Source organism: Pocillopora verrucosa, chromosome 14, assembly GCF_036669915.1.
Source record: "Pocillopora verrucosa isolate sample1 chromosome 14, ASM3666991v2, whole genome shotgun sequence".
Classification (NCBI taxonomy): domain Eukaryota; kingdom Metazoa; phylum Cnidaria; class Anthozoa; order Scleractinia; family Pocilloporidae; genus Pocillopora; species Pocillopora verrucosa.
The window spans coordinates 661,462-681,637 of NC_089325.1; the positions used below are offsets into that span (position 1 = coordinate 661,462).

Below are 20,176 nucleotides of genomic sequence, written 5' to 3' on the forward strand. Positions count from 1 at the left end.
TGACGCAAGTTGTCTCCTTTGCCCTCCGTACACATAATAAAAAAAACAAACAAACAAAGGAAAAACTAACAAGATTGAAAGGAGCAAACAGAGAGACTAGTTAAGCTTGTTTTTATTTAAAACTAGTTCAGATGATTCCTCAAAGTGTGCGGTACGAGAAATTCCAAGGATATTTTTTACTTCTGATTAAATCTACACATATAGCGCTTTTCGATTCAGTGTCGTTGAACCAAAACCAAAGTTATTACAACATTCAATCAGAAGACAGAAAAATACCCTCAAGAGCCCATGAGAACTATAGGCAAAAACAACCAAACTGCCTAAAGCGCGGGAAAACGCGGGCAACCAAGTTGTGATTGGTATCAGTTTTGCATTTGATTGGTGGAGAAAGTTTCGCGACTTTCCTAAACCAATCAGTGCTAAGTAAAGCAAAACCAATACAATCTCGGATTACTTTTGACACTCAACGGAAGATTGGTCTCAAAACTTCTGAGAACCATCAGTGATAAGGAAATCGAAAGGCTTTTTACTGCTGGTTAACAACCTGAGTTAATGATTATCTAATTTTTAACAACTTTGTTTCTCGGTTGAAAGATGGAACATTTGAAACTAGAGAAAAGGTAAAGCTATGAACTACCACTATTCATTGTGCTAATTGCAATGAGAAAGTTCAATACAAACGCTAAAACTTCAACCATGTTCCGTTTGTTTGGCGCAGAAGTTAGCGAGAAAGCATTTACATTTACTATAAATCTTGGTTAGTATTTTTCCTATGACAAAGATGAAGGAAAAACAAGAAAAGTCAGCAAAGAAAAACGCATTTTAAGTTCGCCAACTTGCCACAGTCGTCAGAAGTTTGTATTTGAACGTAACAAAGCTCCAAGGTCTTCCCAAATGTTCAAATTCAGTGAATCAAGAGTATTTCTACATCGACGACTATCAATTACTGATTCTCTCTCGGCAAACCGACATTGAAGTTCTCTGTATGTTGCATCAGCAACAGACGCAGGCCCAGTTATTAGAAGCCTCAGGTGATCAGCGAGATTTGTAAATGCAAGGTGTCCATTTTCAATGTCTTGAAGTCTCACCGAACGTTCTTGGACCTGGTATCTGAAATAGGAAAGAAACGAAATTACCCCATTACAGAAAATTTGAAACTGTTTTTATTTCTTCAGGAATCGAGATAAACGCAATCTCGTTCACCGAAATGATCTAGGGGATACTAGAGTCACAGCGGATTTGGACCCCGCAGCTTTATAAACCGCGGATTTATACCCCTTCCCCCGCTAGCGGATATAAACCCCAAAATAATTCTGGGGGGTCCGTTTCCTTTAAGCCTGCAAAACAGGCGCAATTTTTATGCGTTTTTCGGGCGAAACGGAATCAAGAATGAAGAGAGCGCGAGATGCAAGTCATGCACGAGGGGTAGGAACGCCATTAAACATATTTTTTTCTTTGCTCTTCCCCTGTTGCGTTGCTTGCTCTTCGTGCTCACCGCGCGTTTGTCTCCAATCGCCTGTAAAACGCACAAAATTTACGGTTGTCTGTAGGTAATTTTGGACTGAGGGGGGAGGGAAGAGGTTCCAAATCTCATTGGCTGAAATGAAACGGAAGTCACTACATGCGACAAATCGGGTTGATTAAAATGATAACCAGACCTAAAAGAAATAAAATATTGACACTGAACGAGTTAAGTAAATTTAAGTAAGACACCCAGTGAGAGCAAGGGTAGGGTACTTAAGGCACCGACTGTTAACACTTTTTTGCATACAACAGATTCTTACCTCCACTGAATTCCTCTCGGAGTGCAACACTTCTCTTCGTTGCTGCAGACATAGGGGGTCATTTTCTCTGCCCAGCTCAGCAGATGGGACAAGTACAGTTCAAAAAAGGCAGGATACATAAAGGCTACTCTGGTGAGTATGTGGGGAGGGATGGTCATCAAACGAGGATCTGGTTTGCATCTGGCAAAGAACTCTGATGAAAGTTACAATATAATTTGTAACTTTGTAAGATTTAATAAAAGTTTGTTCACACCTCGCAATGCGCGATCAAATAAAAATTTCAAAATCAGACACAGTAATAGTGAGAGCACTCATTCCAGTTTTGTTCCCAGACATACAACCTGTTTCTCAAAAGTATGGGTAGTTACCACTTGGACAAGCCTGTTAAGTTACTGCTGTCAGTTTTGTTATTTCCCCTTAGGAGATTGGAAAATCAAACACTAACAATACCTGGAATTGGACTGAATGGACTGTATTCCTTTTTTTTAGATAAGACCAGCACCTCCATGAGTAAGTTGATCTTTCTTATTCTTGATCCATACTTATTCCAGCTTCTCCCCTACCCCTCACTGCACATAAAACAACCCTCCAAATTACGGTTTGACCAGGAAGGACCACCTTTTGGATATCAACTTCCACATCTCATTTTTTTTCCCCATACAGTACTATTATGTCTTATTCTGCCATCTCAACCTCTGTATGCCTTCACTTAACACCTACCCAAGACCCACTCCAAAATTAGCTGAGTGACAGTCTCAGAGTCTTGAGTAGACTGACAGTCATCTGGAGTCAAAACCAGTGATGCAATAATGCTTGTCAGTCCATTGTCCTGCTTAGCTAGCTCTGTCAGCTTGTCACAGAGGACTCTCTTGTTCTTGCTGACATCTACAAACATCAAAACAAATAATGACGAGACTGAGGCAACTACTCTTGCTTTGCATCTATATTTCTGTACAGAACCTGCCTGATTACTAACTTAATATGAAATATTACAGTGTTCCAAGCCCAAGGTTTTAGTGACTGAAAATCAAAAATGGTTGCCAGAGGTAAAATTTTAATTCCCAGTGGCTGGCACAGTGTAAATGGTTTTCATGACTTTCATGACATCTCAAGACTTCACACTCCCAGACTGGCTCATGAAGAAGAGAAAGGTAACAGTGGAACATTTGTAATATTTTTTGGACATGTTTACATCACTTTATCTTCAGGTCATAAAAATAAAAGAATGAAAATATTAAAATTATGCAGCAGTACATGTATTGAGTACAGTGCAGGGAGTAAAAGGTTAACCAATGCCATTTTTTTTTTCTCAAACTCCAAAAAGGTTTTCAAGTGGTACCAAGATCTTGGATAATTTCATTAAAAACATAAAAACATAAATAAGAATGGCTACTAAATTACCTTTGAGTCCAAACTTTAACTGATGCTGAACATGCTTGAATAAACAATGTGCAGCTGCATTCATGGAAATGTCTGCCGAGGTAATTGAACCTGGAAATTCCATTAGACTTGTCGAAGAAGTTGATGAGTCACATTTCTTTAATGGTTTTCCTTGAAAAGATCTCATATCTTCAGTCAACCTATCCCTCATTTTACACAACAGTTGTACAGCAGCTCTTGTTTGGCTCAAGTGGAAAGAGTCAGTGAGAAAGTCAGAAATGTCGGTACAATTTTGTGTATTGCCTACAGTTAAGCCATATAGTTTGAGTGTCAAGTGGAACTGGCTCTCTGACAAATGAGGATTTTGAAGTAGAAACCTTCTGAGTAAGGACTTTGAATTATCAAGAACTGCCAAGGATAATCTAAGATCTCCTAGGTATATTTGCCCAGATTTATTGAAGTTATCAAGATATTTATCCAGTTTTTCTGCTAATGAAGGCTTTGTCTGCATCTTATGATAAACCTGACAAAGAAGAGAGAGACAAATAATTACCAAAGAATTCCAAATTTCCATCATCTGATGAACAACTCTACTTTAACCTGCTTACATTTGCTTGTAAGTTAGTTCAGAAAATTTTGTGTTTTCTCAATATGACAGCTTCCAGCTGAGAAATTTGTCACAATTCTCATCACTTATTTAATTTCCAGTTAATTGCTTGTGAGAATACTTGTGTGCTTTAAAAGGCCATAATCTGACAGTACAACGTTTGGTGTCTACACATAGATCAGCAAGTATATTTTCGTTATAAGACAGACAAAATGGAGAGTGGGATTAACAAATACGCAATGTTTACGTATATGTCATTGAGTGGAAACGTGTGTTGTGTATGCTGTGCACAAGTAAATGACCGCTAGGTCATGGTTCTGGAACCCCCACAAATCCGGCTCCTGCCAAATTGTACAGGGTAGATCATTGATATTTTCTAAGAAACTAACTAGACAATGACAGTTCAAATCTGATTACATTAACAAATGGATTCAATGACGCTGCGCATCTGTTCAGTAATAGATGGCAGATGACGACAAAATGTGGTAAAAAAAAAAACAGGAAAAAGGACAGGAGATACAGCTGGTCGAGTATCACTGATGCTTTTACTACATTTTGACGCCTTCTGTGATCTTTTACTGTACAGACCCTCCATTTTTTTATGTAATAAAAAAGCAAAATTTTTTTATGGTGCCGTCATCTACGCATCTGTTGTCCAATAGATCATAAGCAAGAACTGATCAAAATGCGTGTATTCATATAAAAGCACAGTAATTTAGAACATGTAAACTTGCCTCTTCAAAGTAACCGGCCCATTTGAAAGCTTTTTCGAAGGCACTTTCGTCCCATTGCTTCACTTCGTCACTCCTTGCCATACGTAGTACATCCACAAATACATGGGTATTTTTTAAAACTTCGTTCATGATAGGATATTCCGAAGTTCTGGGTGATTACGGTCACTGGTTAGAGAAAGTTTGGGTGGTCAAACATGGCGCTCAACCTTGTAGAACCCAGACTTCAGACCAAGACTGCTCGGTCAAAGCCTCCGTCTTGAGTCATTTCATTGCTTAGTGGGAGAAGAGCTGTACATTTGGAGTGGGAGGCGATCCGGCTACAAATAAAGTAATTCCGTCTCACGTTCCTCACGAATAACTCATTGACTAAATCGTTCAACTCATCATCTTAGCTTCCACACAAGACCCACACCTCTTGGTCAAAGTTACTTCCACCAAGACTCACATGTCAATATACAGCACTAAACCAGTATCTCTTACTTGATGACTGAGAGAACCCTTCCGTATGTTAACGACTGGTGACACTGTCACGTACCACCTTCAGGTCCAGCGACCTGTGCCATGTAGGCTAGACTTTCGCTGTTCTCTTGAGTTCAGTCGATCTCCACGATTTAAATTGTCTTCGAACGTCTTCGGATTATTCGTACACCGCGACTTAAGAGGGGTTTGGATTGAAGTGAGCTGCTGTAGAATAATTATCTTTGCAGAACGGGAATAGAGAGTTGAAGCAATAGCTCTTTTATCATTCCCATGTAACGTCTTCACGAAACGGGTGGAAATCAAATATCTGGAAAATTCAGTCGACAATATCATTTGAAACATTTTTTTAATAGGCAGAACCTACAATAGAGGGTTCAAAGACCCGAAATTACCACTTCACAGTGTATCACGTTAACATAAGTGATAAAATGGGACATAACCTTAAGCAACTGAAAAACTAAGAGAATAGTCTCTTCCTAAACACTCGAAGTTAACTTGTTTTATTTTGATGATCACTTCAATAAACCCTGTGATGTCAGTGATAACTTTAACTCAGCTTTATCTGTACTAGAAGGTATCCCCTTTACGTGAAACAAGGGTCTTGCGTTTTGTATTATAATTTCTATTCATCGTGAGGATCTTTCACAAACTTAGCTCTGAGGTGATCTCAACAGAATCTGTGTAACTGTACGTGTACAGAATAAATCTTCATTGCATGCTTGTGACATTCAAGTCACCATCTTCCTTAACTCTTAACATAACATATTTTCTCTCACTTTTTTATCCTGAATCTCTCCATTCATTATCAAATTCTATAATCAAACGCAATTAACTCAAATCATGAAATTGCATGCTCAATATGTCAGGTTACCAATGTATTAGATGAGAAAGGGCCTACTCATTTAATTGCTGCTAAAGAGATTCCTGTGCTTACACTCTGTAATGTTCAGAAGCAAGATGTTCATCGCTTTCTGTTGTAGAGTAAAGATTATCGTTAATATGGCTAAAAGCGATTAACCATTTCGCTCCTAGATCTTAAAAGTAATTCTCCTTACTGTCTGCCATACAGTTCTTATGATGTTAGTTTGGAGAATTCGGTATCGAATCAACTAACAATTGCCCAACTGATATTTCTCTTTATTCTTATCACTTGTCTTCTTCACATTGTATTGATGTTGTAAGGATAAATTCTGTCTTGGTCACTCTTTGGGAGTTAAGGGGTTAAGGAAACAGATATCACCATGACATCACAGGGATTACTAAGTAACTTCATTAAAGGCTGGTAGCCAGAGCTTCAATCTCAGCACTCAGCTTCTGCCTCTTTGTCTTGTTGTTAGACTCGCTCTCCACATATCCTTGCTTGCTAAGGCGGCCAACCACCACTTTCTCAGCCAAAGAAATGGCTCCATCCAGTGCCTGCTTCCTCTCATGTTCTTTGCGCAGAAGGTCTGTAAGCTATAAAAGTTAAATGAGACAGAGGCTCCAGTCAGCCTACTACTACTATAAACATAGTTTATATATGAATATCCTCCTCTGATCAGTGTTTCCCTGGAAAAATAACAGCTCCCAACATACCCCCCCTCCCCCCACATACCCACCCCTTCCCCTCACCAACAAAGAAAATAACATGGATAAAATGCATGACAAACAAAGGCAAATAGCTCTGGAGACACTGCATCATTCTTTCTCTCCCTGCAGAGTCATTTTGGAAACTACAAGACTAGTCCATATACAAGTGTTGTATATTTAAGTCTCAGGGGAAAAAAAACTGGTTTAAGGTTTCAAATTCCAAGGTTTTTTTTGGTTGTTTGTTTGTTTTGATCGTTTTCCACACAAACCATTACTATTTTTCAGTACTTATAACCTGGAAATAATTCCTGAACTCCTTGGATGACTGAGACTGTAGTGACCAACAAATGTGAACTGAAAAAATAACTTGGATCATTGGATTTTGACAGGAATCTATGTAAACAAGGAAGTGAATGCATGGAACTGTTCACTAAGAAGCTTTCTGCCATGACAAAAAGTTCTGTACCAAGCTTTTAAAAGAACATTAGTCTCACCTTCTCAGCAACTTCAGGTTGTTCCTTGTTAAGGGAGTTCTGCACCTGAGTGATCTGATTGCTGATGGAGCGGTAATCTCCATCTAACTTCTTGCGTGCATTAGCAAAGGCAGTGGCATCTTTGCTTGATTTAAACTTTTGGATGGTGTCAGAGTATACAGAATAAAGGCCACTCTGACGGTCTACCAGACGCTGGACCTCATCAATAAGACAAGCAGCACGCATGCGTGACTCATTAGCTTCATCCTTGAAGAAAAACGTGGTAATGTCAGAAATGGTAATCAGTACATGATAAGGTACACAGTACCATGGATAACCAAAAAATACACACAGCTGTGTCATAAAAGTTTCCCTACATATAAAAATGGATACACTTAACCCAGAAAGACCTGGTGGTGACAGTTGCCTCTGTTGTTAGACCAAATATTAAAGCATTTTATCCAGGAGAAACAAAACCTGGTATTGGCTAAAGGCACAAATTTCAGTGAATTTCCAACAACACATGTAACTAACATTGCTATACCCTGAGAAGCATTAAACTTTCAAGCATAAAGTTCTGAGCTCCAGTAGAAAAAGATTCTTTGGAAAAACCCCACTCAAATTCTGTGTCTATCAATGACAAGGTCAAGTGTTAAACAAAAGCTGTTTCACACCGACCTCACAGCACTGATACCAAAGTCCACTGTGACACCAAGATGAAAGACATCCAAATAAGACCATCAAATGCAAAGCTCATAATCAATTTTTTACACCATATATTTTTACAGCCTTACCTTGCTGATTGCAAAGTCCAACCTCATGTAGATGACAACAAGCATGAAGAGCAAGTAAAATGCACCAACAACTAGAAGTGGCTCTTGTAAGAGAAGCACTTTATTAAAGGTGTAGTGCAACTGTTGAAAGACCAAAGTAGGGTTAAGGCACATAAAATTTTAATGGCACATCAAGGGAATTAATTCATTAATCCTGCTGTTCTTTGCTTGAACACTTGTATGTATAAAGCCTTTGTTTAATTAAGGGGTACTTCAGTTACTGTAAGAATGCAGAGGGAAAGAGAATGTGACTAAATAGTCGACCAACCAAATGCCTAACTGGTATTGGATCAACTAATAATCCTTATTGCTAATTTTTCTCATCAATTGTTTGCTAGATATTGTATTAATTTTTGTAATGAAATATTCTATCTTGGTCACTTCCTGGGAGTTAAAAGGTTTATGCTATATACCTCAAAGTCTTGAATGTGTTGCTCTACCAGGTTACTTTTCTGCACAACAACCACAGGACGTCCAATTGTATCCAGATAGGTATAATGCAATTCACGTTTTCCTTCCTCCATTGCAAAAGGTGCTTTCAATTCAATGTCTCTACAGAAAAAAGGATGAAAACCCAATATATCAACATCAAGAACAATGATATCATGAAATTAAGAAATACTGATTATTATCATCCAACTGCACAAAGCAGAGTACAAACAATGCAGGAATATAGTACAAATATCCTGTGATATTGAATGGCTAATTGGACAATTGGTTGTTTTGTACTATAAAAAACCTGTTTAACCAGTTGACTGCACACATTATGCTTTTCTATCCACTTTGCTTTTCCCGCCTTATGAGAAATGAACAGAAAGACTTACCAGAAAAAAAAGCAGTTGGATAATAAATAACATATTAGACCTTTTGGTATGTAGTATCACTGAGAATTTTTACTCATTGTTTTGTATTTTGACTTGCCCTATGGGCTTGTCAAAATACAGCACAACTTGTCAAATTACTCAGCGATACTACATACCAAAATGCCTAATAGGATATATTTATCTCATTACTATGTTTGTCAATTCTTAGCTAACAAAGTAAATAATCTTACGTGCATCCTTCTGGGAGAATGATGCGCAATGCAAGGTTGTCAACAACGAACTCATCATAGATGTGGTCAATAATTCTCATCTTTAGAACATATTTGCTACCTATAAAATTGGGAAAAAAGTAAACAAGCATTAATTTTTGGTTTATTACAAAATTAACACAACTGTCACATAGTCATTCCTACAGGAAAAGAATCACCACAATCCTCTCAAAAATACCAGTAGTTTTTCATAGATCAATCATTCATCAAAAAATCTTTGAATATAATCCATCAAATACTTCTGCTCATGGGCAATTGGTCCAAACACATCATGTGATTGAATATGCCCCAGCTAAAACTGGGGAATATCTGAGGATATCTCACAAGTGATATTCCCCAATTTTTAGACCTGGTGTCTTGTTTCCCATCTTGATACAAATAATGACTGCAGAGAAACATCCCTCATATTTTTGTACCAAATAGAGGTCACTATTTATAAATATATGTGATTTAGATTCCCTTTTATTACTACAATACTGCAAGAACACCCAGAGTTCCCACTAAATTAGGTACAACCTTCCAAACCAACACTAGGTTCGACAACTTTTCTAAACATAATTATTTATTTTGATGGTAAGTACCCCTTCAATAGAAGGGAGAAAAAAAATTAACAATAAATGATAACATGCAGAAAAATATTTTTGCACAATAGATCCTGTTACGATAATATAGTTCTTCCACTACAGAGCACAGCTGACGACTCACCTAGGTTGTATAGATACTCATAACTAGGAACATTATAACCCATGTAGAACCTTGTTTGCCAGCCACCAAACAAAGGAAACCTTGGTCGCAACTCCAACTCGACTGAATCTTCTTGAGACCACAGGTTACTGGTGGAGATGTTGCCAATTTCATCCCGATAATACACATCACTAGCAGATGCTGGCAGAACAGACTTGAAAGACTTGATTGAAGAAGGAGCTGGGGTACGTTGATAGTCATACCTCGAAAATGGACCCTGCAAGCCAGAGATTAGGGTAAAGAAATATTATCCTCAGAACATCCTTCTGAATAACCACAGGTAAATATTAATGCTGTATGAAACCATAGAGATTAACCCTTTAACTCCCAAGATCTCATTAGTGATTCTCCTTACTGTCTACCATACAGTTCTTGTGATTTAGTTTCAAGAATTTGGTATTGGATCAACTAATAATCCATAATCCTCTTACTCATATTTTTCTTTATTCTCATCACTTGTCTGCTTGATATTATACTGAAATGGTAAGGAGAAATTCTCTCTTGGTTACTTATGGGAGTTAAAGGGTTAAGGTGATGAAGCACATGAACTACTACGACAAAATGCATGTTCAGCCCATGTGCATATCGTGGAAAAAAAAAATCACAAGATGCATAAGAGACCAAAGTCTAGGATAAGCTGGTCCTTTGAAGTAAACACTAAGTCAAAAGTGATGGAAAAATCCTACACTGTACATTCTTAACCTACATAAGGCCACAGATCTCTTAAACAATAATCACTCACCTGGAGTTCTGCTCCCACATGCTTCATATGAAAGGTTTCTTCCACTGCAACATTACCCCAATGGGAAACTTCAATTGTTCGTGCCATGTGGAGCACCTGAATTAAAAAACACAAAAACTCACCTTTACCCAACATGTACCTCCTAGTACATATTTACATGAATATCTTTCGAACTGCAGAAGTTTCTTTCTTAGTTAATAAGTTTCGCAAACATTCAATACACTGAAACTTTCTAATATCTACTTTTTCAGATTTTTTCCATAATTCTCCCCACCCATCTGTTTAATGATCTATTCAACTTGAAAAAAGGATTAACAAAATGATCACTCCTGGATATCCAAAAGTCGAGATATTCAACCTACAAAAGCTTTTGAAGGTTCAATTGAAACCAAAAAAAAAAAGTGATAAAACCCACACAATCCATGCCAGTGCCACCTGAATACAGATTTGTACAACTTGTCACAAATTGTCAGTTATTAATTACTAAAAAAAAATGTTGATCTGGGAAGATTTTAGAGCCTCAGGATGAAAGTTTGCTTTAAATATTTGATTCAGTGATTTCACTCTAACATTTGCAGAGCATTTGACTAATCATACAGTACATACCGAGAGAAAGGGAGTGTTGTTTTCAAAATGAACTCTCATAGGACTAATCTGGAATGCCTCAACATCACTGTAAGGTCCATATGTTATAGCATTGTCTGACTGACTAGTGGGCTTAAGCTTACTGTGGGACTCCACAGAGGACGTTGCCAAGGAAACAGTTGCACTCTGTTTTTTAACAGTGTAAGGTGTGTAGTAATAATGGTTGGCAGAAAAGAGGACAAATTGTTTCTCGGATTGAGTGATCTTGGTTGGGAAGGGAGTCATGGCATGAGCAAATACTTCATCCACAGTCAGCTCAACTGAATGTCCTGGTTTCAGGCGAAATCCAAGATCTGCTCTGAAGAACTTTGTTTCACTAAATAATAAATTAATTGAGGAAAATATTTAAAATCACAAGGATAAGATAGAGGAAAGTCATTGCCTCACAAATGCACACATGTACACAGTGCCTGTACATGTTGTTGTTTAAAATGAATTCAGTCTAAAATTATTTCAAACTTGTTCGATTTGCATTTTCTATCCTTTAAGGACAATGGTAATGCAACAAGAACAAAATGGGAAAATCCAAATTACTTTAAAATCGAAATTTACTTCGAACTACCACAAACTAAATGTTATTATTTAGCTACATGTAGCAACCATTTCAAATGCATTTTTTACGACATGAAAATCACACATAATATGTGGTTGCTTCACGCTACAAAGCAAACAATTGTTGGATCTGTCCGAAATGTTCGAGAACAAATAAAGAAAGCGTAATACAACAAGAACGTCACGCACGTTTAAAAAGATGAGTATACATTCATTACTATTTGTTTCGTTTATTGTGAAATGAAATTCACCAGCATAAATGCTTACCTATGTGCTTCGATTTCTACTTGTTCCATAGTTAAAGTCGAGTCCTCGTCATCAGGGGTCTTGGCCTAAAAATCCACAAGGAAAACGTGAGCTATAAGATAGAATTTCTTGTGATTCGATACGTGGCAGCAGCAGAACAGAATTTACAGACAAAAGATTCGTCTTCGCCGTCACGCTTCGAGCAATTTATCTGTAACATAGAAAATAAGCTTAAGAAAACTCACCGTAACTCCAACAAATGCAAGTTTATCGACAAGAGCTGGTTCGATTGCCAGATGAAAGTGTCCTACTGCAGAATCTCCTTCATTCTCTAGAGTTAAGGAAGTACTGACTTTAGTCAGCTGAGTCGAAAGGTCTATCTTTCGAGAAACCTCACTAATAACCAGTCTAGAGTCGAAATCATCTTTCCCGAGGATGCATGATGCAAGGAGAAGGGCAGCAAGAGCTGCTATGCGAAAAGAAAAACTATTCATCCTCAGATGGAAGAGGATTCTAGCGGACGACTACGTGCGTCAGAAGGGGTTCCAATGAAAGAAGATAGTATTGAGGTAAAATTTGAATTTGGATGCTCAGCGGACTCTCACGGAAATATTGGTACTAATCCCTCCCGTTTCTTCGCGTAACAACACATCAATTATCTCGCTTTTCTGATGCACGTGGGAGTTGAATTTTGTCTCGTTAATCGTATTTTAGGCGCTTTGTTTGCTTTGATGCATAAGGGCGGTCGACTTCAAGCATTTCCTTGGAATGTCTCAAATGATCCAAGTTTGACTTTTTGATAAAACCGAGTGTTGTCTCAGAAATAGGCGCCCTGCTAAATCGGGTACACACTGATGACATAACGTAGAACGCGTGATCGGCGTAAGTGCACTAGATAAAAAACAAGAAATTCTCCTATTGCAAAATGCATTGCACAGCTTCATTATTATCTCCACAAACTAAAGGCTGGCATTATAAGAGAGAAGAGGCCAAAGTGAATCTAGGATGAAATAAGCCAATGAAAATGGTCTCCTGGTTTCACGTGATCGTTTAGACGCTCCTGCCCAAAAATTGGCATATAAAAAATAGACCTGACGTTATCAACTTTAATATTGAATCTTAAATTTTATACATCTGAAAACTCGACGGATATAGGAGGTCAAGGTAAAGAGGTTCTGATGAAAATGAAGCCGTTTATTCATGACTGTAAATCGAAATGCTGACTATCGCTTGATAGAATAATACAAGATGTGCCATGATTGACATCATGATTGTGGTTCAGGGCCAGTTTCAGCGACCTCTCTTTAAGTCAATGAGGTATGTTATGTTATGTCTGAGTGAGGTAAATGGAAAATTGTTATGGCTTCGTTAATTGTATCGGTTTCCAACCATGAAGCTATTCGGCTATGTGAATTAATATATAAAAAACACTAAGTCGATTTCTCGTCCACAAATTGCATCTGTTCCAGGCAACGAGGTCAGTGTTTTGCTTGAGGAACTGTCTGTTGTTTCCCCAACTGCAGTTTCTCCACCTGCCAAGAAAAGAAAATGCTTATTTTATTTTAAACCAATGTAGAATAGTCTCAATTGCAACTTATTACTAATCGTCATCGTAAACAGTTATTAAAAGATCAGTTAATGTCAAAAAGTCAAATCAGCCATAATAACAATTTCTTTTAATTTGCCATGTACGTATCAACAGATTTCACTCAAAAACTGCTTTGGTACCTGTTACGTTACCTGTTATGAGACGGGGGTACTTTTTATTATGTGCAATCGTTTTCTAGGTCACTTATTACCAATAGCACATTACATTGTTTTCTGCAGAGGAAAAGAAAATCGAATATCACACAGTCTTTAAAACACGGAGGAAAATTACTAGCCCCCTTTCCCGTCTCCACCATTCAGTTCAAATAGAAGGACTGGAAAGGGCTCTCGGATTTCCCCAGAGAAAGTTAAAGCGTAACGCCATTAAAAAAAATAGAAAAACCGAAAAACAAAACATTACTATTTATGTTTAAAAATAAGAACAGCAAACAGAATGCTCTGTTGTGAAATGGGGATTCATTGTACTCATTTTCTGGAGTTGGGTGAAGAGGGTGTTTGGCCTGGCTTTAATCCAATTGAAAACAAAAGAGCAAAACCCCCAGCGAAGAACTAAATTTCATCGTTGCAATTGCTTGGGACGTTCTGCTTCACACTGAATTTAGCCCGCATCACCCTGGATTAAATCCTGTCAAAGACAGCTCATATAGTTACTTTGAAACACAGTTAGATTAATGTTGAGTAAGAGTAAGCGTCCAGGGTCCTTTGCATGCAACAGACTGAGTTTATAATCTCAATATGTGATGGATGACCATTTGTATTTTCGCAGACTGGTGCATGGAGTTTAATCAAGGATACTTCCTCGGTGAGTATCCTTTTACACGGACTTTTGTTTGACCACCATGGCGTCACAAAGCAAGCAACCAAAGTAAACATACTGCAATGAGAGAAGTTTTCATCACCTGTTTTGCGTTTATTCTGACGCTGAATGTTAGCCATGGAAGTGAAACTTATAATGATCAGGATAAAGTGTTTGGCAAGAGTTGGAAACAATTACGACGCACGATGGTGTCTCCTTTGAGGGAAGTCCTTTCGCAGACCCATTCTTTTCTACAGCCTATAGCAAAGAAATGGACAATTAGTAACAATGATCAAGCCAAATTTCCGCAAAAATATCTAAGTAACGCCTTTAAAGCAAATGATGAGAAACAAAAAAGCGCGGAGATAGGTCACGATGCCGACAACTTACTTAGAATTCATAATGACACGGGCTTAAATTTCGACCGAAAGCCAAGACCTCACAGCTCCCTTCATAATAAGGAAATAAAGCGCTTTAGAGAGGTTCTTCGAAAGAGAATTAAGGAAAAACCCCGTCAGGATATTGAATTCATTGAGGACAGTCAAGACAATGGGGCTAAACAGTACGAGTTTGGAAGTCCACTTTACGAAGAGGTTGAAGGAAATGGCAATTCAGAAAACGAAGACCAAAATGGTCTGTCTGGTCTCAGAAACAATTACGTCACAGTTATTGACAACATTGATGGCAAAGACACGGATTCTTATAACACCCTGGGTTCAGATGAAGCCAAAGTGGAATATACCAATGTGGCAAATAGTATAAACGAAGGTGAAAATGAAGAATTTCAAATGATAGGAAAAGAGGTGAACGATGTGCTTGGTGCACTGACCAAATCAGATTCCAGAATAAGTCAAGTTGTGGATACGCATCCACCCCAGGGACAAGGAGAGTTACGCGTTAATCAAGCTATGTCGGCGTATGCTGATAAACAAGTGGAAAACGAGACCATTATGAGAAATGGAAAACAGCAACAAAACAATCAGAGTCTACTGCCTGGGGAAGTAACGATCATTGAAGATGACGATGAAATGAGTCCAAATGATGAAGAATCGCATCCAGTCCTAAGCAAGCCTATATGGGACGCCATTAAACAAGCTGAGAAAAATGTGACGCAGCCATATAAAATCATTCAAAGTGTCGAAGCTCCCCAACATGTTGACAAACACTTTCCCTTTCCAATGCAGCTAAACAAAAACAATACATTGCATAGTCCTGAAAACATCCAGCAAGTTCACACAAACTTTAATCTTCAACAAAACACTACAAATTGGCACGCCAGAAATGGCGAAAACGAAAATGGTACGCTTGCTTATTTACCTTCCTCAGAAAGAGTCATTGAGAATAATAACCTTACCCTTGTTAGACATTTTGTTGGGAATCTAGAAAAGAACCTCAGAATTTTTTCGGGACTAGCAACAGATAACCGCAAAATGAGAACGAATCCTGAACCTCTACATGCAAATGTTAATGATCACGAGCGAAAATTTGTTCTGACGGGAAGTGCCGAAGAAGGACCAGATAGAACATTAGCGGACAATAAAAATAATCATCCTGAGGATCTAGCTTCAGTGATGAAATATAATAACTTTACACATGAAAGAAACATTTTCCACACCAGATGGCATCCGTACAATCAGAGTGATATGTCAAAGTCTGGATCGGTAGGGAGTGGTAGCAGTCACTTGCCTCCAAGTCAAGGGACCTTTAAGGAAAAGAATTCATCCGCTGTTAACACTCTAAAAACGACTAAAAATATTCATAAATTCGATGCGAAGCACCGGAAACAAGGCTTCCAAATGGCATTGCCTCTCAAGATAAATGGTCCCACTAGGACAAACGATCATGACAGAAGGGTTTCTGTTGGTTACTCGGGGACCCCGGAGGTGGGACGAAGGCCAAACAACGAGTATGTCGTGCAATTTCCTGGGGAAAAGATAAATGCTCGCCTACTCGCTGAAACAGATGGCCTCAACCATTTCCACATGAGTAAAACTAATATAACTGTTCAACAATTTGGTAAAAGCACAGGTACCGTAAATGATGTGGCGACTGTGACTGATGCAACGACTCTGTCTCTAGAGCCCTCCGTGAGAGGAAAATTTCAAGCAAAAGCAGAGGAGGCAGGCAATTCCGAAAAACCATACTTGGAATCATTACAAGCAACGGAAACAAAACTCAATGAGCATCTCAGCCTGAAAAGTAGCGCTAATCAGTTAAGTAACTCGCAATATGGTAGCAGGAAGTTTCCATGGAATTTAGCGAATCAGCAAAGAACTATGGAAGCTTCTTTACATGAGATGAACGAATCTTCAATATATAGACACAACAAAAAAACTCAACAACTGCAGTCGAACAGTTGGCAACGAAATCATGCCCGGCCCCTTTTTGTTGCTAACGAGGACCGCAATGAAAGCAAAGACCCTATCAAAAGTTTTGTTGGTGTGCCATTGCAGATTGCTCCTCATCAAAATGTACATAATCCAAACGAATCTCTATCCAGATGGCACGAAGAGTACGAAAAATTGATTGAGAAATTAAGGGACTTGTACGGGCAAGCCCACGGAAATTTTCTCCCAGCGCATAGTGCTAGCTTTAAAAGCAACCCTGTATTTAACGATGCCCAACAGATGATGAAGGAAGTTTCCCGATTTCATTCACTGTTTGATGACAAATATGGCGATAAAAAAGAAACTGGAAGAGAAAATGGAATGTTTTTCAAGAACCTGAAAAGTAACGTCGATGAACGGAATTGGAGAAACGGAAGACATATCACAATCCCACAGAATCCTTTATATAATTATGAAGAGGATCCTGGAAATAATAGGGATGTTTCCAACCAAGAGCTTTCCTCTCTCAGAATTGAAAAGAACAGAGAAGTATCAGGTCAAATAAGGAGTATCCAGGTAGCAAATCAGACCTTATTTGATTTATTAAATTCCAAGGAAATGTACAAACAGGCACCAAACAATACCGATGTTATAAGCGATGAAATTAAAAACGGAGGAAGTGAGCTTGGTCACCAAAGTAACTTAAGCACTACCTACGTAAACCAAAGGCTGACCCCTCAACATAGAATTATTCCTTCTACAAATATCATGAACACTTCTGCTCCACCAACATCGGGAAATGACGGCCTTTCATCCCATCAGGTCCTGATGAGCTACTTCGGAAACGAAACAGATCTTCGCAAACAGCTTCATTTTAATGATAACTATGGAAATGAGTCAAACAACTCCATCAACATCTCACAAAGCGAAGAAAATCAGCCTGAGAATAACAAAACAAGTACAATCTCAAATCCTATCGAAGTCATAACAAAGGAGTCAAATGCAAGTTTCATCGTTCAGCATGGCGCAAGCGATAACATCTCTGGAATTCCAAAACAGAATAAAAGTGGGCCCTCGGAAGAAGAATCTCTGAAAAAATACTTAGAAGACTTTATTTCTTTACTGAGTTTTGACGGAGCCGCTGAAAGGAACGAAACGGCAAAAAGTGTCCCGGAAGGTGAACTAAGACTGAAGGTGTCCAGTGGTAACTCAAATCCAATAGTGGCAGCCGAAGCTTCCAAAAAGGAAAACGTGACTGATTTGAAAGATAGAGTAATAATAGTAGTGTCGCCAAAGTCCATCAAAGAACTTATGAAAAATCGTAGTCATGATTCTCAACAGCCAATGGTGCACAAAGGGGTACCAGTCAAAGTTGCAAAAGTAGAGGATTCAATGGTGATTCTGAAGCCCAACCTTATCACAAACAAGTCGAGGGACGAATTTAAGGAGCATTTCAGGAATGTAACAATCATGCAAAATGAAACCACCAAAAGCAAGGCTTCCAAACTTCCTTCCCTCTTGAAAGTAACTAATGAAACGTCGACGTCCTTCGAGGACAACGTTACTTCCAAAAGTAAGAACGATGATTTAAATGAGCTCTATAGAGAAGAACTTAAGTCATTGGAAATATCATTATCTCGGGATTTTATGAGTAGCTGGATTTATTACCAAAAATCACTGAACGAAATAGGAATCTCACCAGGGATGCTGCGGTCTGGAATAGCCAATCTCGGATCACCCCAAAGGTTGAAAAGAGTCTTTAAGAAGGCACTCACTGGCAGTGATCTGAATGTGCTTGTGGTTGGCGGTTCTATTTCGGCAGGTGGTGGACTTGAGAAAGATCGTGGAAATGTTGAAGGCGTTTATCATAAGGCCTTCAGTGATTGGTGGAACAACACCGTAACACCGATCACAACTTCCGAGCTAAAAGTCAGTGCTGTTGCCATTGGCGGAACTGATTCTGAATATTTTTCGTATTGCATACAAAACTATATGAGATCCCTCCCTGACATAGTCATATGGGAGCTGGCGGCTAACGATTACAAACGATATGCAGGCCGAGAGTTCGCTCCGGCAAAACCATTAGAACAGTTGATTAGAATAATATTGAGTTTGCCATCGAAGCCTGCTTTGATACTTGCAAACTTCTTTCGCGGAAACTACTACAAGACAGCTATTGGTCAAGACTGCCCGGACTCCGAAGACGAAGGAGGAAAGTCTATTGCGCAATATTATAAACTAACCTCCTTAAGTTGGAGGAATGTGATATGTTCACGCGATAAGGAATTGGATCTGAAGAAACTTTTTAGTTCGGACGGATATCACCCGAGCCTCCTCGGACATGCACAAATGTCAACCCTTTTGATTTCATATATCAAGGGTGTCTTTGAGGAAACTATTTCAGAAGAGATGACTCTGCTCAGAAATCACACACCAGCGCGTAAAAATCAAGAAGTTTCACTATCTTTAGCAGAACCAATATTCGATGATCCCGTGAGCCCTAAGCCGTTGTGTTGGACCCTTTTGACACCAGATTATGGTCAAAAGTTGAGAAATACTCTACCCGATCTCGAGTTTACAGAAGCATCTGGGTTTCAGTTTGCAAACATTAGTCATTGGCCTATTCGGCGTGATCGCTTAAGATGCTTAAAAGCTATCCAAACGGGAGCAATGTTGAAGATGAAGTTTATTGTTCCTCCTTCAGAAAACCGAGATGGCTACAAGCGGGAGCTGGCGATAACAACACACAATTCATTTGGTGGAATGGGGTCTCTGTGGCTGGATGGCGACCAAAATACTGCGAAAACTATTAAGGAAGAGAATGGACAAAGACGGACTCAAGTGAATATCCTAACAAGAAGTTTAACACCGGGTGTACATACAGTCACGGTATCCGCATTGGAACCTGGGTTTTGTCTCTCTGCTGTTGCAGTGTTATAAAAACAAGCGTCACCAAGTATAGGGAGGCTATAACACGACACCCTGAATCTGGCTTCATGGCACCTTTTCATTTTAGTTCAAAAGAGAATAAAATAGTGTTACCGCTCAAGGTTTTCATTTAAGCTATTTCCTTCCGCCCGGATCGTTAAGCTGAAATATTTTCAATTATATGAACCAAAGTTGGTTTGCCCATTTTTTCTTGGCCGGACTCATGGCTCATAGACCGCGAAATTGTTCAAAAGCAAATATAGAACTGAAACACACTTTGTATGATGAATGCCTCATCGATAGTATCAGATGGGATCTGTCGAATCAGAAGGTGCCTCGAAACGATATACTGCAGGCGTGCAGAATTAGTAACGCGTTTCAATCGTCAATAAAAACGTTTACAGTATCTGTACGTTTAAGTCCACTACTGAAGTCAACATGGTTGTTCCCTTGAATTTCAAATAATCATTGGACTTTGGATAAAATGAACGTTTTATGATCGATGGTTGATCCTCGGAATATGATAAACTGGCAGCGCGCAAAGGTCCTCTCGAGTCAATAAATTGCCTCAATTTTCACACTTGCTTGCAAAGTTCCTTTTTTGGTTTATTACATCTACTATCATTTACATATAT

At 38.7% G+C, this 20,176-nt stretch overlaps 3 protein-coding genes across 3 annotated transcripts; 1 reads left to right on the top strand and 2 right to left on the bottom strand.

Moving 5' to 3' along the window:
- Positions 1–97: 97 nt before the first annotated feature.
- LOC131785718 (uncharacterized) lies at positions 98–4,700 on the bottom strand. The gene is made up of 5 exons (XM_059102654.2): positions 4,506–4,700; positions 3,186–3,687; positions 2,505–2,669; positions 1,785–1,977; positions 98–1,110 (listed from the first exon to the last, which is right to left on the bottom strand). Exons 1-5 carry the CDS (start codon positions 4,632–4,634, stop codon positions 849–851), a joined length of 1,251 nt encoding a protein of 416 aa, XP_058958637.2. The 5' UTR covers positions 4,635–4,700; the 3' UTR covers positions 98–848.
- Positions 4,701–5,314: 614 nt separating this feature from the next.
- On the bottom strand, positions 5,315–12,453 carry LOC131785722 (dolichyl-diphosphooligosaccharide--protein glycosyltransferase subunit 1). Its single transcript, XM_059102658.2, has 10 exons — positions 12,128–12,453; positions 11,904–11,968; positions 11,046–11,400; positions 10,440–10,535; positions 9,659–9,914; positions 8,915–9,014; positions 8,274–8,412; positions 7,822–7,941; positions 7,049–7,294; positions 5,315–6,440 (listed from the first exon to the last, which is right to left on the bottom strand). Exons 1-10 carry the CDS (start codon positions 12,374–12,376, stop codon positions 6,258–6,260), a joined length of 1,809 nt encoding a protein of 602 aa, XP_058958641.2. The 5' UTR covers positions 12,377–12,453; the 3' UTR covers positions 5,315–6,257.
- A 2,007-nt stretch (positions 12,454–14,460) lies between these two features.
- On the top strand, positions 14,461–20,124 carry LOC131785702 (uncharacterized). Its single transcript, XM_059102637.2, has one exon. The coding sequence runs from the start codon at positions 14,493–14,495 to the stop codon at positions 19,551–19,553; it is 5,061 nt and encodes a 1,686-aa protein (XP_058958620.2). The 5' UTR covers positions 14,461–14,492; the 3' UTR covers positions 19,554–20,124.
- The last annotated feature ends 52 nt before the right edge of the window (positions 20,125–20,176 follow it).